The 21,104-nt window shown below is 47.2% G+C and overlaps 1 protein-coding gene across 4 annotated transcripts in view; it reads right to left on the bottom strand.

Moving 5' to 3' along the window:
* The window catches only part of LOC139378719 (putative adenosylhomocysteinase 3), a 43,188-nt gene that overhangs the window by 2,541 nt on the left and 19,543 nt on the right, over window positions 1–21,104 (bottom strand). The window contains exons 2-16 of one of the 4 annotated variants that reach the window (XM_071121155.1): window positions 17,890–17,998; window positions 15,811–15,954; window positions 11,956–12,056; window positions 11,623–11,725; window positions 11,346–11,440; window positions 11,102–11,208; window positions 10,764–10,880; window positions 10,509–10,572; window positions 8,136–8,224; window positions 7,966–8,036; window positions 5,524–5,618; window positions 3,747–3,845; window positions 2,498–2,566; window positions 2,207–2,285; window positions 1,256–1,376 (exon numbers count right to left, since the gene is read on the bottom strand). In XM_071121155.1, coding sequence (XP_070977256.1) covers window positions 1,256–1,376; window positions 2,207–2,285; window positions 2,498–2,566; window positions 3,747–3,845; window positions 5,524–5,618; window positions 7,966–8,036; window positions 8,136–8,224; window positions 10,509–10,572; window positions 10,764–10,880; window positions 11,102–11,208; window positions 11,346–11,440; window positions 11,623–11,725; window positions 11,956–12,056; window positions 15,811–15,954; window positions 17,890–17,998 — 1,463 coding nt within the window. Of the gene's footprint in view, window positions 1–1,251; window positions 1,377–2,206; window positions 2,286–2,497; window positions 2,567–3,746; window positions 3,846–5,523; window positions 5,619–7,965; window positions 8,037–8,135; window positions 8,225–10,508; window positions 10,573–10,763; window positions 10,881–11,101; window positions 11,209–11,345; window positions 11,441–11,622; window positions 11,726–11,955; window positions 12,057–15,810; window positions 15,955–17,889; window positions 18,002–21,104 lie in introns of those variants that run through there. The other 3 variants (XM_071121152.1, XM_071121153.1, XM_071121154.1) reach the window with 3 other exon arrangements.

The following is a 21,104-nucleotide window of genomic DNA, read 5'->3' as shown; positions in this document are numbered from 1 at the left end:
CTGCAGTTACAGTTACTGTTATGTAACAATCTTGCACTGTGGAGCTCCATGCATCGCCGTCTTACCGTGCTTCTACACCTGCATTGCTTGCTGTTTGGGGTTTTAGGCTGGGTTTCTGTATAGCACTTTGTGACATCGGCTGATGTAAAAAGGGCCTCATAAATACATTTGATTGATTGATTTCTCATTATAACTCTGATAACTGTATTCATAACATTACACCTTTGCAATATAACACCACGAAAGATGTACACCGAGTGTACAAAACATTAAGAACACCTGCTCTTTCCATGCCAGACTGACCAGCTGAATCCAGGTGAAAGATGTACACCGAGTAGACAAAACATTAAGAACAACTTGCTCTTTCCATGCCAGACTGACCAGCTGAATCCAGGTGAAAGATGTACGCCGAGTAGACAAAACATTAAGAACAACCTGCTCTTTCCATGACAGGCTGACTAGGTGAATCCAGGTGAAAGATGTACACCGAGTAGACAAAACATTAAGAACAACCTGCTCTTTCCATGACAGGCTGACCAGCTGAATCCAGGTGAAAGCTACGATCCCTTATTGATGTCACTTGTTAAATCCACTTCAATCAGTGTAGATGAAGGGGAGGAGTCAGGTTAAAGAAGCAATTGAGGCATGGATTGCATATGTGTGCCATTCAGAGGGTGAAAGGGCAAGACAAAGGATTTAAGTGCCTTCGAACGGGGTATGGCAGTAGGTGCCAGGTGCAACGGGTTTGTGTCAAGAACTGCCATGCCTCAGGACTACCTGGCCTGATGACTCCTTGCTGTCTCCAGTCCACCTGGCCATGCTGCTGCTTCAGTTTCAACTGTTCTGCCTGCGGCTATGGAACCCTGACCTGTTCACCGGACATGCTAGCCACCGTGCTTCTACACCTGCATTGCTTGCTGTTTGGGGGTTTTAGGCTGGGTTTCTGTATAGCACTTTGAGATATCAGCTGATGTAAGAAGATCTTTATAAATCTATTTGATTTGAACTGCAACGCTGCTGGGTTCACGCTCAACAGTTTGCCGTGTGTATCAAGAATGGTCCACCACCCAAAGGACATCCCGCCAACTTGACACAACAGTGGGAAGCATTTGAGTTAACATGGGCCAGCATCCCTGTGTAACACTTTCAATACCTTGTAGAGTCCATGCCCCGACGCAAAAGCAGGAAGGTGTTCCTAATGTTTGGTATGCCCAGTGTATGTGGCATACAATATTAGCAGGCAGTTAATGTTTACCTGTAGTAGTTTGGCTTGAAGGGCCCGTTCTTGTTCAAGCCCAGGTACTTGGCCTGCTCGTCACTCAGCTCAGTGAGGTGGGCATCGAACGTAGGCAGGTGAAGACTGGCCACATACTCATCTGGAATAATGCAGAAGGAGGGAGTGTGGGGGGGGAGAAGAGCGAGAGAGAAAGATGGACAGAGACAGACAGAAAAAGAAGGAGTGGGAGGAGAGCGCCTAGTTACTCTAGCTAGCAGGGACATGGGGCTGTGGGTTATTTACTCATTTATTTGTTTGTGTGGGGTTAGCTGAACACACTGGGGCTGCTTCTCCTGTCCCGGTCTCTCCCTCACGCCGGCTGTGATGGTGCAGTGAGCTTAGCAGCAGGGCCTGACAGGCTGACCTATATTGAGCGCCTCTGCCAGTCTGCCCCTCTGCTTCTCATTCTCCCTGCTTTTACGCCATGCGCTGGCGTAGGATGCGTTCTACTATGGATTATATTTTTCCCCAGACAGTGCAATGACTGTAAATGAATAGAACGAAAGACAAAATGGCGCAAACACGACCTGATATACTAACATCCAGTGTTCGTTTTGGATCATGACGTAGAACACGGATAACCCCTGCAGCCATGTCTTGGATTGGGTTGAGTTAGCACAGAGCTGCTTCAAAACATTCACGGTCATGCTAGCCATCTCTATCCCTATACTGAATCTATCGCTTCCATTTGCTGAGCTGAGTCGGTTGTGCATTCTGGCTGATCCACTTTCAACTCAATGTTTACCCCTAAAAGGGTTTTGTCAGAGGTTCAGACAGGCGGACGGGTGCTGTCAGGTGACTACTGGCTGCCTCGGCTGAGGCCTGAGCGAATAAGGATTACGGAGTGTGTGTGTGTGTGGGACAGAGGGTTGAGGACAGAGGGATGAAGGTGTATGTCTGTGTGTGTGGACATAGAGCTCGGCCTCTTACCCATCTTCTTGGGCAGCAGGTAGACATCCTGTTTGTAGCGTCCCTCCGGGGCGTTGTACAGCTCTATCAGAGCCAGGGCCTGAGGTATGAAACAAGACCCGGATGTCAATCTCTCACACACACACTTCTGTTACCAAGGCAACGCCACGGTCGCTCTCATGACGCACGCGGCCTGGCCTGGGGTCAGCGGCAGAGCAATGACAGGACCCTGATCTCTCCGATTACTGTACGAAGTGGCGCACACGCCGACGCTAATCCACCCCACACACAAATCACAAAAACGCACGGTACCTGAGTGGTGGCGGTGATGGACAGGACAAAGGTGGGGACCGTAGAGCAGCTTAGGTTCAGCAGACGACCCTGAGGACAGATTGAGACACACACATTGGGAAAACTGCCTACAGCTCCGTCTCAATGATAAGACACTGTGTGTGTGTGTGTGGTTGACATCGACATCATCAAAATGTCAGAAAAAGTGTTGCCGAGTCCAAGGTCAGAATAACAGAAGACGTGGTGCAGACGAGAGACGTAAACAGAGGGAGAAAATGGGACTGGTACTGTTACTGGGCTCAGACTGCAAACGAGGCAGCGTTCATAAAGGAGGAGGAACTGATCGCCATTTACTACCGCAACCATACGCTCCTTAGTGGCACAGAAAGCCTGCGATAATGTTCATTATGTCCCCAGAGAGCTGCAACATGTTGTGTTAGTGCGTAGCAATTACGTCTTTGGTGGCGCTTTAGTTTCAATTCCCCGTTTGCTGCGAGTAGCAGTGACAGCACAACAGGCGTACTGTTACTTTATGCGGTATGCACACTGCCCAGTATGCACACTGCCCAGTATGCACACTGCCCAGTATGCACACTGCCCAGTATGCACACTGCCCAGTATGCACACTGCCCGGGGGAAACTGAGGCAGCCCACACTAGCTACTGGTGAGCTCTGGAGAACAAAAACAAACAAACAAAAAAGCAACTTCACTTTGAAAAAGCCCCTCAGCTCGAGACAGTAGAGGAGAAGTGAGAGAGTCCAGGAGTGAAGACTGAGAGAATAGAGTCAAAAGAGGGAAGCGTGAGAGGGGCAAACAAACAGCAGAGGAGAGGGGGTTTCTGTTCTCTGATTAAAGCCTGGAGGAGATCAAACCGCAGACACACTGAAGCACCTGGCTTTGTCTGGCTTTCTGTCTGGCTCGCTCTCACGGTGGTTTCATTCTGTCAGACTGCTGCACACACACAGAGTGCCTCTGTCTCTCTCTGCTAAGAGAAAGGGAGTGCTGCACGCACACCGAGCGAGAGAGCGAGCGAGCGAGCGAGAGAGAGAGCGAGAGAGGGGCAAATGTGGTGTAGACGTACTGCTTGTTTACCAGGCTCAGCCTCAGATAGGGGTTGTTGTACAGCTACATATGGATCTATTCACGCCCAGTTATTCGGAAGTTGAGAGGATTTATAGATCAGATCATTGACCCGTGCGATTGAGCAGTGATTTGAGATAATACAAGGCTCTCCGTGACGGTACTAATGTGACGATGATGATGAATCACCTCAGCCAGCAGCACTATCCGCTTGCCGTCGGGCCAGATGACGTGGTCCACCTGTGACCTCACTCTCTCCCAGGTCAGCTCCGGGGTCCGCAGGCTCGCCTGGAGGAGAGGACAACAAAACGGACAGGAAACAGTTACCACGAGAACAGTTTCACTACGACAACCAGGGCCTAAAATGAAACCCCGTCAAATGCGGATTGATTTTGGCATTGATGGGTAAGATGTCCGTTTCACCAGCCACGTTGGCGGTTGGTCAGGGCTCCACAAGCATGTCAATCCCATTTGTAAATAAGTCAAGTATGAGCTCATGTACAGCTGAACTAATGCTGCAGTAGCTGTTTTCAAAGTATTTCTGTCATTTTGTTTCATAGCTGGTAGCTAAAATCACACAAAGAACTACAAATCCTATAATAATATCCCTTCTCGCTCAACATGCTGGAACACAGCCTGGCTGGGGAGCTGGGTGCACCGCGCTGAAGACTCATTTTGGAACCGGTGCGATCAAGTATAAAAGGTGGTCAATTTGTTTAATTTCTTATATTTTTTTACCATTCTTCTCCCCAATTTTGTAATATCCAATGGTAGTTACAGTCTTGTCCTATTGCTGTCCCCTACGGACTTGGGAGAGACGAAGGTCGAGAGCTATGCGTCCTCCGAAACACGACCCTGCCAAGCCGAACTGCTTGCTTGACACTGCTCGCTTAACCCGGAAGCCAGCTGCGCCAATGTGTCGGAGGAAACACCGTCCAGCTGGCGACCAAAGTCAGCTTGAAGGTGCCCGGCCCACCACAAGGAGTCACTAGAGCGTGATGGGACAAGGACATCCTGGCTGGCCAAACCCTTCCCGAAACCCAGACGACGCTGGGCCAATTGTGCGCCGCCTCATGGGTCTCCCAGTCACGGCCGGCTGCAACACAGCCTGGGATCGAACCCAGGTCTGTAGTGACGCCTCAAGTACTGCCCTAGACCGCTGCGCCACTTTGAAATCCAAAGTTGGTCAAATTTACTCTAAAGTGAGACTTTGTCCTTGTGTTTCGTGGCTATTTACATTGTTTTGTTCACAAGCTAGGTTGTTTTTCAGTGTTTGAGTTTGCTTCAACTGCTAGCAAAGACATCGGCTACTAGTCAGATTCTCTATATCACAGGCAGTCACTGACGAGTCCAATGGCTCAGTGCCCTCGTTGCCACGGTAACCTCCCGCCCTTAAAGGGGAAGCATAACATTTTTATCTCATCTTAGGTATTTTGGTTAAGACTCAGGTCACAAAAAATGAAGTAACTGAGTAATATACCACTTATTACTGGTAATACATGTATTGTTTTAGAAACATTACAACGCATGCTCATCCGTTTAAAAAATAATAATAATAATAATAATAATGTAAGAAAACTATTTTGGCTGGTAAAAAATCTGAGTGGCTGGTAGATTTTTAAATCTGCCGCAGTGGTGGGTGGACAAAAAAGTTCATGTCAGGCCCTGATGACAACAGTCACTATGAAAATGGTTTCACTATGACCCTGAGGATGTCACCTTAACAGTGATAACAACTGACAGGCATAAGCCTCAGCGAGCCAACCCATAACTATGACAACGTCAGGTCAGGGGCGTGTTGTCGTATCACAGCTTCCCCCACAGTGACAATAACGTGACAAGCATTGGTGACAGCAGTGTCTTCCGCCCCCACAATCAGTCAAGCTGTCACAATATCACACCCACCACACACGTACATACAACCCCCCCGCCCCTCATCTCCCACCAATACACACACTCCACTCACCACGTCGATCTCGGTGTTTGAGTGTCCCATGTTACAGACAATACAGCCGTTCTTCATACGGTCCAAGTATTCTCTCACCACCACGTTCTTATTACCTGAAGTAGAGGGGCCGTCATTAAACATGCCATCAATATTACACTCTCACAAACATCATGTTCACTACTGTACACTGAAACGTCAGAGAAAATCACGTGGACAGAGGAGAGAGGTGAATACTACCAATACCTCTTGCCGGGCCGATACATGCTGAATGACGTTTATAACGACTTCAAAAAGGAATTATGTAAATGATGCTAGGAATAAATCTCCTGCAATAGATTTGTTCTTTAAATCGATCTAGTCAAAATGCACCATTGGGCTCCACATCCACTTTCCACATAGACCTACAGTATGAATAAGTGTCTGAATGGCATCGCGTGCCTCGAAGTCAGGGTGTGTGAACGTGCAGGTCTGTGTGCACACACATTCGCACGAGTGATTACGGTTGTCTGTCCTTTTACAATTAACGTTGACGGCAGCCTGTCGACGGGCTTAATAGACGAGGGAGGTGATGCAGTCTGTCCCAATTAACTCTTCACTCTGATTGAATCTGAATGTGGAACACTGACCGGCTGGCTACGCACGTGGCTGCCAGGTCGGAGTGATTGAGGCGACTCCTGTAATGTCTACACCAGTGGTCACCAACATCTTTTGAGTTAAGATCACTTTATTTTTTTTAATATGACTTTAAAAAAAGTAAGCCTATGCAACATTATCCAATTCAAAACAGTTCTGTAGCAATGATGTCTGTAGTTGGCTATAGGCCCAATACATTATCAGTGCATATTGGCTATGCTTGAATTGCCCAGCCAATGTTGTTCTTCTCTGGTATGATCGCAATGGTACTAGATCATTTGTTGTATTACTTGTGAGACAGAGCGGAGTGAGCATAATAATTAGCTTAATTACTGGACTGATGGTCTGCATCTGATGGTTAGTCTGAGGGGAGGGAAGGAGCAGAGGTGAGGCTGCCTCTCACCCGACTACCCCCAAGCCATTAGACTCCTGAACATCTAATCAAATGACTATTTGCATTGCCCGCCCCCCTTCTACGTTGCTGCTACTCTGTTATTATCTATGCATAGTCACTTTAATAACTATCTACATGTACATATTACCTCACAAACCTCAACTAACCGGTGCCCCCGCACACTGACTGTACCGGTGCCCCCTGTATATAGCCTCGCTATTGTTATTTTACTGCTGCTCTAATTATTTGCTACTTTTATTTCAGGTATTTTCTTAAAACTGCATTGTTGTTTAAGGGCTTGTAAGTAAGCATTTTACTGTAAGGTCTACTACACCTGTTGTATTTGGCGCATGTGACAAAAAAAAATTAGATTTGAAAAGGGGGACACAGTCTACCAGCTGATGGCAAAACTCAAGTCGCACTGCATTATGTCTGCCTCGTGCACCAAATCATGTTGTTACTCATATGACCAGAGAAAGTGAAATATTCCTCGATATTAAAAACAATAAAGCCGCTAACAACACAGGCGTATGGAAACACTTTGCGATACCCATTCAGTGCCGCTGCAGTGCTGGTTGTAGCGCGAGTGGGAGTAGGGAGAACGCTCATTTCATAGCTTAGAAAAGTGTTGAATAAAGTGTTGACAGTACTGAATAACAACAAACATAAAACTCATACAAACAGCAGCTCTTCGCTGTATTCGTTCTCTCTCGTCGTGGTTTTTAAAAAAGTGAAGAAATCTCACAGTATCAACCTTGCTGTGCGTTCGAGGCTTCTTTTTACAGCCTGTGGCGACGAGGAAACTGTGCAGACACTGATCTGAGCTCTCTGATTGGCCAGCGGAAGGCCTATAGGTGAACTTGATTTGCTCTATGGGCCTGCCGTTTAGGGGAACTTCTGCCTTCAGACACATGAAATGGTTCGGAACGGGAACACTTTTGCCTTCCCGGCGCTAGGGCTGCTGAATCAAGCGCACCAACAGCTTTAAACAAAAAATAGGTACGCAATAATTAAATCATTGTTGTTTTTTGACAGAAATGTTTGGTGATCGACTAGAAATGCCTTGGAGACACCGATCGACCGGTTGGTGACCGCAGGCCTATACCCTACTGCCTAGTCACCCTCTAGGCTGCTGAGGGAAGTGTGTGTGTGTGTGTGTGAGAGAATAGAGTGGTGCAGGCTGAATTAGCCAAGCAGTAAAGCTGTAGGGAGAAGGTGGTTGCTGTTGCTATGCCCATGCTGGAAAGGATGGGAGTACAGTGTTTTTTAACCACAAAAATTGACTTTACAAAGAAATCTAAACCCTAACCCTGACTTAAACTCCAACAGGCGCATGTACTTACGCTTGGTTATTAGTTTTGACACCATTGCAGCTTATATGCTCTAACGTGGCCATCTAGTGCTGACCAAGGGGACAAGGGAGAGTTGTTCACCTGTGCAAGTGATGACAATGTCCACTTGTCTGATCACCTCATTCAGCTTCACCAGTCTGAAGCCATCCATGCTGAACGGGGACGGAAAGAAAAAACGCGTTACTTCCTCGTTCACCCTGCTGCCATTGGCCGATTAGTTCACGTACCAGGCTCCGATTGGTTGAACTCACCAGGCCTGCAAGGCACAGATGGGGTCGATCTCTGTGACGTACACGATGGAGCCCATGGCCTTGAGAGCAGCACAGCAACCCTTCCCCACCTATGGATACGCAAATAAAAACACACACATGGGCATAGGACTGATGGAGGCTCTACTATAGACATGGATGGTAAATAGGTTCCTCTGGTGGTCCATGTTGATATAATAGGTTTAGATCGCCAGCAGCATCCCACTGCTGGCTTGCCTCTGAAGCTAAACGGGATTGGTCCTGGTCGGTCCCTGGATGGGGGACCCGATGCTACTGGAAATGGGTTTGAAGGGCCAGTAGGAGGCATTGGGGACATTTCCCTGTGTAGGGTCCCGTCTTTCGGGTGGCACGTAAAAAAGAAGAAGGGCGTCCTGACTCTCTGTGGTCACTCAAGACCCCATGGTACTTATCGTAAGAATAGGGGTATTAACCCCGGTGTTCTGGCTCAATTCCCAATATGGCCATCATTCCATCATGGACACCTAATCATCACACAACAGTGGTAGGCTTGATTACCAACAACGACGAGACTGCCTACAGGGAGGAGGTGAGGGCCCTCGGAGTGTGGTGTCAGGAAAATAACCTCACACTCAACGTCAACAAAACTAAGGAGATGATTGTGGACTTCAGGAAACAGCAGAGGGAACACCCCCCTATCCACATCGATGGAACAGTAGTGGAGAGGGTAGCAAGTTTTAAGTTCCTCGGCATACACATCACAGACAAACTGAATTGGTCCACTCACACAGACAGCATTGTGAAGAAGGCGCAGCAGCGCCTCTTCAACCTCAGGAGGCTGAAGAAATTTGGCTTGTCACCAAAAGCACTCACAAACTTCTACAGATGCACAATCGAGAGCATCCTGGCGGGCTGTATCACCGCCTGGTACGGCAACTGCTCCGCCCTCAACCATAAAGGCTCTCCAGAGGGTAGTGAGGTCTGCACAACGCATCACCGGGGGCAAACTACCTGCCCTCCAGGACACCTACACCACCCGATGTCACAGGAAGGCCATAAAGATCATCAAGGACATCAACCACCCGAGCCACTGCCTGTTCACCCCGCTATCATCCAGAAGGCGAGGTCAGTACAGGTGCATCAAAGCAGGGACCGAGAGACTGAAAAACAGCTTCTATCTCAAGGCCATCAGACTGTTAAACAGCCACCACTAACATTGAGTGGCTGCTGCCAACACACTGACTCAACTCCAGCCACTTTAATAATGGGAATTGATGGGAAATGATGTAAATATATCACTAGCCACTTTAAACAATGCTACCTTATATAATGTTACTTACCCTACATTATTCATCTCATATGCATACGTATATACTGTACTCTATATCATCGACTGTATCCTTATGTAATACATGTATCACTAGCCACTTTAACTATGCCACTTTGTTTACATACTCATCTCATATGTATATACTGTACTCGATACCATCTACTGTATCTTGCCTATGCTGCTCTGTACCATCACTCATTCATATATCCTTATGTACATATTCTTTATCCCCTTACACTGTGTACAAGACAGTGGTTTTGGAATTGTTAGTTAGATTACTTGTTGGTTATTACTGTATTGTCGGAAATAGAAGCACAAGCATTTCGCTACACTCGCATTAACATCTGCTAACCATGTGTATGTGACAAATAAAATTTGATTTGATTTGATCCCCAACTCCCAATTGGCTCATTCATCCCCTCTCCTCCCCCTGTAACTTTTCCCCCAGGTTGTTGCTGTAAATGAGAAATGTGTTCTCAGTCAACTTACCTGGTAAAATGAGGGTTACAAAAAGTACCATTTGGGGCGGCAGATAGCCTAGTGGTTAGAGTGTTGGACTAGTAACCGAAAGGTTGCAAGATCGAATCCGAGCTGACAAGGTAGAAATCTGTCGTTCTGCCCCTGAACAAGGCAGTTAACCTTCTGTTCCTAGGCAGTCATTAAAAATAAGAATTTGTTCTTAACGGACTTGCCTAGTTAAAGGTAAAAAAAAATAATAAATAAAAAATACAGTAGGGCTGGGAATTGCCAGGGACCTCATGATACAATGTTGTGGAGACACTTTATGTATTGCGATGTTATGTTCCAAACATATCGCTCACCAAATGTCTGCTGCAGAGAAAATGAGAAAGCTAGTTTTGATCAGTCGGGGAAATAAAAGGTCTGAAAACACGTTGGCTATTAAAAAGAAGATGGAGGAAAAATAGTGGAGTTTTGGTGCAGGCACAGCTAATGCTACCTACAGTAGTAAAAAACATTGTATCGATACAAATATCAATATAATACTGTCCACAAATAATGTAGCGAAATGCAACTATCAATACACAGTAGGTAAGACAGACTCTTACCTCTCCATATCCACACACAACCACCTGTTTCCCCCCAAACATTACATCAGTGGTCCTCTTCAGACTGGAGGGAGAGCGAAGAAACACACACACACACAAAAAAAAAAAAAATCACAAGAAGTTAGCATGACAACATGTTTAAGTCGTCCGTAGATTCCCGGGCCGTCAGCGCCCAAAGACAATTATGTGTGACGACAACGACGTAATCTTCCTCTGGCTTTCTGCTTTGAACAGGCATGCTCGGAGTTGTCCTACCCGTCCAGGATGGACTCCCTGCAGCAGTAGAGGTTGTCAAACTTCTGCTTGGTCACAGAGTCGTTGACATTCATGGCCGGGACACACAGCTTCCCCGCCTTGGACAGCTGGTACAACCTATACACAGCAATAAGAGGGGGGGAGTCATTACCAGTAAAACCCTGACACTACCCGTTATGACCACTAGATGGAGACATGGCCATAGAAGATGGACCACTTGCTTCAAAACAAACCCCTGACTAAGGGGGAAGAAGCTTACTGGCAAAATACTGTTTTTCTCAGTCTAGACAATGAGTCAACTAATAATGAAGCAGTGTGGTTAGCAGTGATCCACCCACCGGTGTACTCCAGTGACGCTCTCCTCCACGATTCCCTTGATCTTCTTGAACATGTTGGGGTATTTCTTATAGATCCAGTGGGTCAGGTCTCCGCCGTCATCTAGGATCTGGAGCAGGACACAACAACGCGTCTCTCTAACTGATCGGGATAAAGGACTGACGCCGTTTACGCCGTAACAAAGTCCGGGTGCCAGTCCGTTACTGAGAGACGGGAGTGATTGAGGGAGACAAGACAGACACGTACCATGTTAGGCTGCCAGCCCTCTAGGTTGACGCAGCGGTCGATGCACCACCAGAAGTCATCCTCCGACTCGCCCTTCCACGCGAACACAGAGAACCCTGGGAGAGAATCGAAAAGATGAGAAATAGAGAAAGTAAGAGAAGAGTAATGGAGCAATGCAGCATGTTCTTAGGAATATCCTACCATTGAATTGATGGGCACAGAGAGCCAGCGGTCGCGACAGAGAAAGAGCTCCCACACGACACAGACGCTCAAATGAAGCAGCCCTGTTCACACTCACCTCCCTCAGCCAGAGCAGCTGCCACCTCATTCTGAGTGGAATAGATGTTACAGGCAGCCCACCTGCACTGAGCCCCCAGGGCAGACAGTGTCTCCATCAACACCTGCACGACACACACAGACCAGACCGCACGCTCAGTTAAGGACACAGCCAACAGAGACGTTCGTGTTCAAAGCAAAGTCCTGCGGCTAAGAGATGCGTGAAGCTGGCTTAAGACGAGTGCCATTCAGTATGGCTGTGAGTTGTGGTTCTCTGAGCAGAAGAGGCAGACTCACAGTGGACTGAGCGGTGGATGGTGGCGTGTGTGTGTGTGTGTGTGTGTGTGTAACTCACGGCTGTCTGAGCTGTGATGTGGGTGCAGCCCACTACTTTGGCCCCAGCCAGCGGCTTCTCTCCCTGGGCTCTCTTCCTCAGGGCCATGAGGGCTGGCATCTCTGTGTGGAGGAGACAAAGCAACCGACAGGTTATTTTAGACCCAACATTCCAACAACAACAAAAAAAATGTGGTCCTGTTTCAAAACTACAAAAAGGCATCCTTCTCTGAAAAATCTTTAAAATTAAATAAAAATCTTAAACTAAATTCTAAATGGTTAAAGAGTGGCCAACATTCTTTGGGAATCCTTCTGTTGCGCTGCCTATAGTCTGTCACCCAGACAGTCAGAGCTCGAGCCATGTGTGATGAGGCCCAACGAGCCAGGGCTGTGTCAACCATATAAAAAAATTAACCATATTAATTTCACATTAAAACAATCTAATTGCACATCATACCGATCCCTCAAATAAATACACCTGCTCAGTAGTAGGGGGCACACGGGGCAGTGGAGTGGTTTCCCTTACTTAGACAGCCTTGTCCAAATGAAAAACACTGCCTGCTTTTTAAAGATATTTTTCTTTACCTCCAAGGGAAGGCTTTTCCATAGACAAATGCCTGTATGGAAAAATGTGCTCCTCACAGTACTGTTTACTCTGGGGATTTCACAAGACATGTCACTAGCTCTGGTATTGTGACTGTGCTGGTTATAGACCATATCAATGTGGCGTTTCTTGTAACCTGGGGCACGGTCATTTAAGATGTCAAACATATGATTAAGTTGGTCCACTCTGGACTCCAAAGGCAACAAGCCCACCTCCCAGAACTCCTGTACCCCACGTGGGTCCTAAAGGGGACATTCGGCATATACCTGATATTATTTTGCATGACCTGCATTCTCTCTTTCAGCTTTTTGATAGCCTAATCAAAATGACACTGAATCGAGGTCGAGACAAGCAGTTTCTTAACTTTAATGTTAAAATATCTAGTGTTAAGATAAAAATATTTTTTAAAAACAATGTTTACCATTTTAGAAATTATTTTAGCATCAATCAGGTCTCCAGAAAGGGATTGATCTCCGGACAGACCAAGATAAGATACACGTGTTTTAGATTCAATCTCCTTGCCTGCACAGTTTACTGTTATCTTGTCAGCCCTAAGCAACCTCAGCTTTTCCCAAATGTAGTGACAATTTGTTGTCAGACAACCAATATCTAACAAAATGCAATTCCTTACTCAGGGTCCACTCTATGTAAACTGTATCCTTTCCTGATACTAGTATGTCTGAATCATCAGCATAAAGCAGGAGTTTGCACTTTACTGTACCTGGCATATCATTAACATATATAAGAAATAAGAGAGGCCCTAGGATTGATCCCTGTTGTACGCCACAGGTTATTTATTTGGCCTCTGACAGAACATCACATACTTGTATTCTGTTAGTCAGATAAGACCAAAACCAATTCCCTGCTACATAATTTAGACCCATGCACTTCAGTTTCACCAGGAGAATGTGTCCACAGTGTCAAAAACTCTCTGTGAGTCTAACATGACCATACCTGTATAGTTCCCCTTTTCACTTTCCTTCTTAATGTGGTCCAAACAAAAAAAGAAGTGGATACAGCAAGTATCAGTGGAATGAGCTTTTCTAAAGCCAGATTGTAGTTCATAAAGTTTGTGCTCAAGAGAGTACCCCTCAAGTTGATTAAAAACTAATCTCTCTCAACAACTTTGGTTGAGGCGGTTTCCTACATTTGTTTTACTGTTCTTCTTGTGGAGAGTGGAACCACCCGGGCTGTTTTGAGATGGTTAGGAAATGCACCACTACCAATCGAAAAGGATTACAATACGCGGTATAATTTTAGCAGTGACAAGTACTATCCTTTATGAATCTTGCAGGAAAGGTTATCCAAGCCCAGTTGCTTTGTTTGTGCTCATTAAGCATAGTAGATTGTTCATTTGTGATAGCTTTGCTATGGTAAAAGTTGTTGATGAAAGACTGGCCATGGTGTCCAGAGCAGGTAGGGTAACTTCTTAACCTGAGATGAGGCTATTGTGGTAAAAAAAAAAAAAAAAAAAGAAGTATTAATAATTTGCTACCTTTGCCAGTCATAGCATAAAACCTCATTAATATCTAGGCCAATACTACAGGATTTTACCTTATGGGGAGCTTTTGAACCAATGCCCTTTAAAAAGTTCCACAGTTTACGAGGCTGATGTAAGTCGTCATTAACGCCGTCTATATAATGTTGGGATATGGCCTTTTCCATTTTGCCTGGTTTCTACAGTTAACCGTCATAATCTTGTTGTAGATTTGTCCTTCTGAATTTGGCCAGGTAGAGATCCTATTTCCTTACGAGGTCTAAGATCACAGCAATTCGATTCTAGTAAATCCTAGAAATTATTCTGCTTAGGAGGCCGATCGCACACACCGACAAGTACAGCACGACATTTAGGAAGGTGTTTATCTACTCATGCAACCTCAAGACCATCCATTTTCAGATCTGAGCGAGGGTTAAAATGCATATCATTCCTAGTAAAAACACACACACACACCCGCCACCGTTTCAGTTTAGTCTATGGAACACTATAACCTGGTAGCTCAACCTCATTGTCCTCAATTGACCCATGTCTCGGTCACAGCAACTACTACAGCCCGTGTGTTAAAAGCGAGGAGTTTTAATTCCTCTTATTTCGGCAGCAGGCTCTGTGCGTTCACATGGATAAAATGAAGTCCTCTCTGATTGAAACAGTCAAATATGTCATTTTCTGTGCCCACTGCTGACACATCGACCATCTAGATTGCACTCATCCTCCCTGCATCCCAATGTTTGGCACCGCATTTAAACACCATACATTTAAACACCATACATTTAAAAGGCTGTACATTGCAAACAAGCGAAATGTTACTTTCAGACTTTACAGCTTCAGTGGTGCAGTACAGACACGGGAGACTGTGGGTGGTCAGTGGTGCAGTACAGACGCGGGGGCTGTGGGTGGTCAGTGGTGCAGTACAGACACGGGGGGCTGTGGGTGGTCAGTGGTGCAGTACAGACACGGGGGGCTGTGGGTGGTCAGTGGTGCAGTACAGACACGTGGGACTGTGGGTGGTCAGTGGTGCAGTACAGACACGGGGGACTGTGGGTGGTCGGTGGTGCAGTACAGACACGGGGGACTGTGGGTGGTCGGTGGTGCAGTACAGACACGGGGGACTGTGGGTGGTCGGTGGTGCAGTACAAACACGTGGGTGGTCGGTGGTGCAGTACAAACACGGGGGACTGTGGGTGGTCGGTGGTGCAGTACAAACACGGGGGACTGTGGGTGGTCGGTGGTGCAGTACAAACACGGGGGACTGTGGGTGGTCGGTGGTGCAGTACAAACACGGGGGACTGTGGGTGGTCGGTGGTGCAGTACAAACACGGGGGACTGTGGGTGGTCGGTGGTGCAGTACAGACACTGGGGACTGAGTGGTCAGTGGTGTGTCCTGTTGGGTTTCAGCAGAGGATGGAGTGTCCCATCACAGCGTGCTTGATTGGGTATTAGTGGGAGAGGCAGGCGGCCCCCTGCTGTTTATCTCACAGGCTGGGAACATACGGCCACTAAGCAAACAGCCCAAGGGGAGATGGCCTGTCAGCAAGGCACACACATCCAACACACACGTAATCACACCATCAGAGAATCCCTCTCTCTCTCTCCCACACACACAACCGTCCCTAGCCCACCTTGCCACACATCGTCCCTAGCCCACCTTGCCACACATCGTCCCTAGCCCACCTTGCCACACATCGTCCCTAGCCCACCTTGCCACACATCGTCCCTAGCCCACCTTGCCACACATCGTCCCTAGCCCACCTTGCCACACATCGTCCCTAGCCCACCTTGCTCCGCGATCTCGATCTCCCTGCGTCCGAAGTCGGCCTGCTTGATGTTCTTGATGCAGAAGTCTCCGTTGCCCTTGGAGTTCTTCTGCTGCTTGTCCCGAGGAGAAGTCTCGTCATCAGAGCTGTCTGTGTACGACGCAGCTAAAAGAGGGAGCAGGACAGAGAAGAGAGGGGTCAGAGGACAGGACACGCACGCAACAGCACATCTACACACACTCAACAGCAGCACTCGAGCTGCACACACACACACACTAAAATGCACATTCAACATGCCCTCAGGATATAGACATTAAACCAACAACATGTGACATGACCACACACTAGACCACAATCTACTCTGATGTCCAAAACAACGGCATATCTCACATTACAAGATATATATAGGGACTGAACCCCAGGGCAGTATAAACCAGAAGAGCCTGGGCATCTACATACTCGGTTGGGTTTGATCCTAGCAGAACTAGGTGAAGTGAACGTCCGTGCCTCGCATACTCCCTTAAAAAAAACAAGAAAATAGCGACAGTGGTACCGTTTGTCCATCTTGAGATGCCGTAGCCAGAATTAAAATTGTCAGAATGAATCTAACAATTCAAGAAATCAGTCATTAATTTGGACCTTTTTGCCAAGGATATCTTAGTCGGGCAGTTTGACATCTAACTTTAGGCTGGACGCAATATTTCTCAAGTGAAGAAAAAGTGCAAGAAAACAAGTCGTATCTCGTTGAATGACCACACTTCATTGAAGAATCCCTACTGTTGACCAATCACTGACGAAGAGGTGTAGACGTCAGCTAACGAACGCACGAAAGAAACAAAAACCATTGCTGAAGATCAAAAACGTCATAATATATCTACAAACTGTTTCAGGTGGGAAGCATGTCCTCCCACAGTGTGTGTGCGCACTCAAGGCCCAGGGCTGGGACAGAGAGCATGTATGTGAACAGGAGAGAGAGAGAGAGGGGAAAAGAAAGAGCAAGAGACAGAATGGTCAGCGGGGACAGTCAGGACTCGGACTGTTGACTCTTTCTGTGGGAATAATGACAGCAACCACAGAGCTGAGGATCACAGTAGAGGGGATCGGGAAAGAGAGGGAGAGAAAGAGTAGCCCAGCGGAGGAGAAAGGGTTGAGAGTGTGTGGGGGGGGGGGGGGGGGGGCAGAATGCAACGAGGTACAGTGAGAGGACAAAGAAGAAAGGAGGGAGAGTGAACTTGAGGTATTTGGGTGAAGCGGCCGGTGAGTGTCTGTGCGTGACATTCAAAAAGACGAGGGACAGACAGGTAGGCTGTGAGTGACATCACAAGTGGAAGAATGAGAGGCCACGTAGGGGATGCCAGGGAAGTCGTACTTCACACTACGTCTTTCACACTTCACTCCTGACAAACATGTTCACAACACTGAACGTCACCCCGCCAGATTAACTCTGGTTGTAAAGCAAGGGTCACGCCCTTTTTATGACACGCAGGACTGACAGGCCCCTTCATCCTACTACAAACCATCCCAGCGCTTCAGTGGAAAATATCGCCTCTCCTCTTTCTCCCTCCCCTTCCATTTTTTCTCTCCCCCCGCTCTTGAAAGGGGCCTCTAGGAGCCCTGGGAACAACCAGGAGTGGGATAAGCAGGTGACCAGGACAACACATATAGTGCCTCCACCTTTCTCTCTCCCCCCCTCTTTTTTATGGACCCACAACCTTAAATCCGGCTTACACTGGCCTGCCTGCCAGAAGAAAGAACAACTGATCTCAAACTTTCACAAGGACATTGGTGTGTGTGTGTGTGTGTGTGTGTGGTGTCTGCAGTTATTATTGAATGGAACACAGTGTTAGAAACTAGAGAGAACACTAGCAGCTCTCTGTGGCCTGTATCGTCTCATCTTAATCCAGTTATATGTTACAGAGAACATTCCTGCTCCCCACCTATCTGGGAATAGACTCTTACTGTGGGATACTGGATACTGTACCTGGGCTGTGATTAGTTAGGCACAGGGTGTGTCAGGGCGCTCGTGAGCATGTCAGGTGTGTGCACGTGCCAGGTGTGTATGTGAGTGTGTGCGCGCGCACACACGCGTATTCTCAGTACCTGAGCCGTAGCTGTCTGTGGAGGACTGGGAGATGGATCGGGACAGAGAGCGGCGGCCGATCTTGGTGGGACGTTTGTTGAACTCTTGTTTTTGGTCCGCAAACTGGATCTGCTGGCAGAGGGAGGAATGAGACCACAACGCCCACACAGGCACCAACGTCCAACACCCAGTCAAAAACTAAAAACCCAGCAACTCTTTTCCCTGACAGACTTTCTTGTTGGCCCCTTGTACATCTTAAAAGGAAGTATCAGATGGGAATAAGCAAAGCAACATGATAACCGTAGCCATCGAGGCTATGTCGAGTTTCCACCATCTACCCACATCAGCCTCTTTACGATCTAAAAGGGGTGTGTGGGGGGGGGCAAGTGTCTAGGGGTTCGGGGCTAGTCATTGATTTAACACAACCACGGGTTAAAAATCACGATTTATCTGCAGTAACATTATGTTAGGCCTACATTCTACTAACAGGCCAGAGCCGGGGAGGCTGCTTTGGTTTGGAGGAAATATAAATGAATCCTACTGCTGGTAATATTGATGGATTACTTACTGGCGTCATAAAAACCAGCAACACGGACACAACTTAATGGAAAAACTACACGGAAAGCGATGCCGTAGATTATGTTATGATCAAACCGGATGTAAAAACGTATGAAAATCTCAGTGATGTAGAGCGGCATTGTTGAGCGATTATGTAACGTTTCACAATCTGGACAAAAATATGAGCACTGGGAGATTTCACAGACGAAAACAGAGTTGAGATTGAAAATGTTTCTTGAAATCTTTTATCCGGGTTTCATTTTTCAAGCACTTGGACTACACCTCGATGTGTGTAAACATTCCACTTATCGTCGGAGCGCAAAACAAAAGTGTAAACTGTCGAATGAGTGTGTGTGTGTGTGTGTGTGTGTACACGCACAACACACTGACACAGTCACGCTGAAATAAGCCCACAAGTGTCTGACGCACATCCAGAGTACCAGACGCGCCCGTCCACCTCTCTCTACAGGAAGCTACGGCGTGACTACCGAAACACCGAGAGGGAGTGGGAGTGACTCATGGTTGCGCAATCTGGATTTCACACCAACCAACCAAATGGATATGAGTCACGGGGGAGGCAAAGGTCTTGCGTACTCATGATAGGAGGTCGGGTTTTTCAAGTATCCACTCGGCTTCCTTTCTCTTCACTCAGAAGAATGTCACACGTGGTATTATATTAACACGGGCATTAGAACCATGCACGGTACTGACCAAACTCATATAAACAGTCCTGAAAACTGGAGAAAAAAAATAAGTCACCAACAATGAGATCCATAAACGCCTGCACACATATGTAGATTTAATTTAATCTACCGAAGCCTGTCAGTCCCAACCTAATCCATCCTCCTCCTCCTCCCGTCTTACCTTTCTCCTACTGGGTTCACCTCCACTGTCGCCATTCTTCTTCGACAACATGACTCAGTGGACTGGTGCAAGGTGAGAAACTGGTGTTTGGACTAGAGGGCGTGGGTCTGGAAAACTAGCAGTTATGGGCCTTGTCCATTTATACCCTCTTTACCCAGGCTGCTTTACCCCCGATCCAGCCCGGACTGGTCTGGACTGTCACCCATGTGCGGTGCCTCAGAAACAAAGCAGAATTGTTCCCCACTTCTGTTTTTCCCACTCCTCTCTCTCCCTCTACTTGTTTAATTGTTATTTGTTCCCAGGCTGGATTGGATTGGGGATTCTTTATCACGGCCAAAAACTGTGTGACCCACAACGGCCCTTGGCTGGAGACTATTGAGGTCATTCAGAGTAGACCGGTGGACCCAGGGTGAAAAATGGTAGGAAGGAGGGTTGCAGAACTGTATTTTGAGGCTGTGTTACTTCAGAATCGGGGGGGGGGGTCAGGACAGTGGGTTCTGCCAAGGAGAGACCCTGGGCTGCCACCACTGGGACAGACAATAGAGACTTTGTGTAAGTGATTAGGCCCATTTTGCTTGTGTGAGACCAAGGTCGCTGAACTAGAAAACATTGTAGCCTTGAAGAAATAGACGTAGAGGAGCTCTATGGTGGCAGTTCACAATAGCCCATGCCCACTTGCCCAGCAGTGAGAGATCACATAACATCAAAAGGTTTGGCTTCATCTTCTTGAAAAACATTTTAGTTTGTTGCTTGTTTTAATCAAAGTTCAAACCAAGGGTCACAGAGGGGCAAACAACAGGAAACGGATTTCAAACTTGGCCACCCGACTTGGTCCTTATGCCAGATCGTCATGCTAGTGTGTGACGGAAACGGACTGCTTGGACATGTGCCTCCTGACCTAATGAGTGTCCGGAGCAAACTTCTCTTCGACAGCCGACACACACACACGCACACACACATGATTAATGCTTTGTTTACTGACCCTCGGTCCTCTCCTCCTGCCCTATGAAACCTCTTAGACCCAGATGTCGTGTGTGTGTCGGCTGACTGCTGACACATTCCAGGAGCACTAACATATAAAGAGTACTAACATACTAACGTATAAATAGGAGACAAGAGTGCCAAGAACTGGGAACGCGGCAATAGATCATTTCCATTTCGTAATGCGTGTTAGACTAGGTCAGCACCGGAATATAAGTGAGGCCGACGTGCATGATTCGTGTTAAGACATTCAATGAACGCATGAGCAACCACAGGCCGACGAAAAGGGGTTCCATTCAGAACGCTGACATCCATCCACCACCAGGAAAGTGAAGAGTGAAAATGATTGGAGAGAATGTGAACAGATTACATGCCACTCAAATAAACTTCCCCCTTGTTCCCTCAAATGACCATATGTTACACTCTAAAAGCCAAACGATGCTCGATCTGGAAAATGTGCTCACGGCTGCATGCGTAGCATTAGCTAACATGCTAGTGAGAGCTGATGGTTTATGCAAGAGCGAGAGGGAGGGAGGACCACCGACTGCTAGCAGGGTACAGGGTAAACTGCCTGCCCTACAGCAGCACTGGCCCAGCACTAGGATCACCTAACCCGGTTAAACCAGACTGAACTCTGGGCCCACCGTTGTAGTGACACGACAGTGAAACGCAGGGGAAACCGTTTGGATGGCAGGCTAAGGATTATCAGCAGGGCATGATGAATGAACTACCGTTCTACATTTCCTGCGGAACAGTAAAACACATTGATCACAGAGCAGAGGGAGGAGATGTTTAAACAGATTAGAGGAAAATATTACTGACGACTGTAGCG

This window comes from Oncorhynchus clarkii, chromosome 21 (genome assembly GCF_045791955.1).
Source record: "Oncorhynchus clarkii lewisi isolate Uvic-CL-2024 chromosome 21, UVic_Ocla_1.0, whole genome shotgun sequence".
Taxonomy (NCBI): Eukaryota; Metazoa; Chordata; class Actinopteri; order Salmoniformes; family Salmonidae; genus Oncorhynchus; species Oncorhynchus clarkii.
This window is presented reverse-complemented; position numbering and strand designations above follow the sequence as displayed.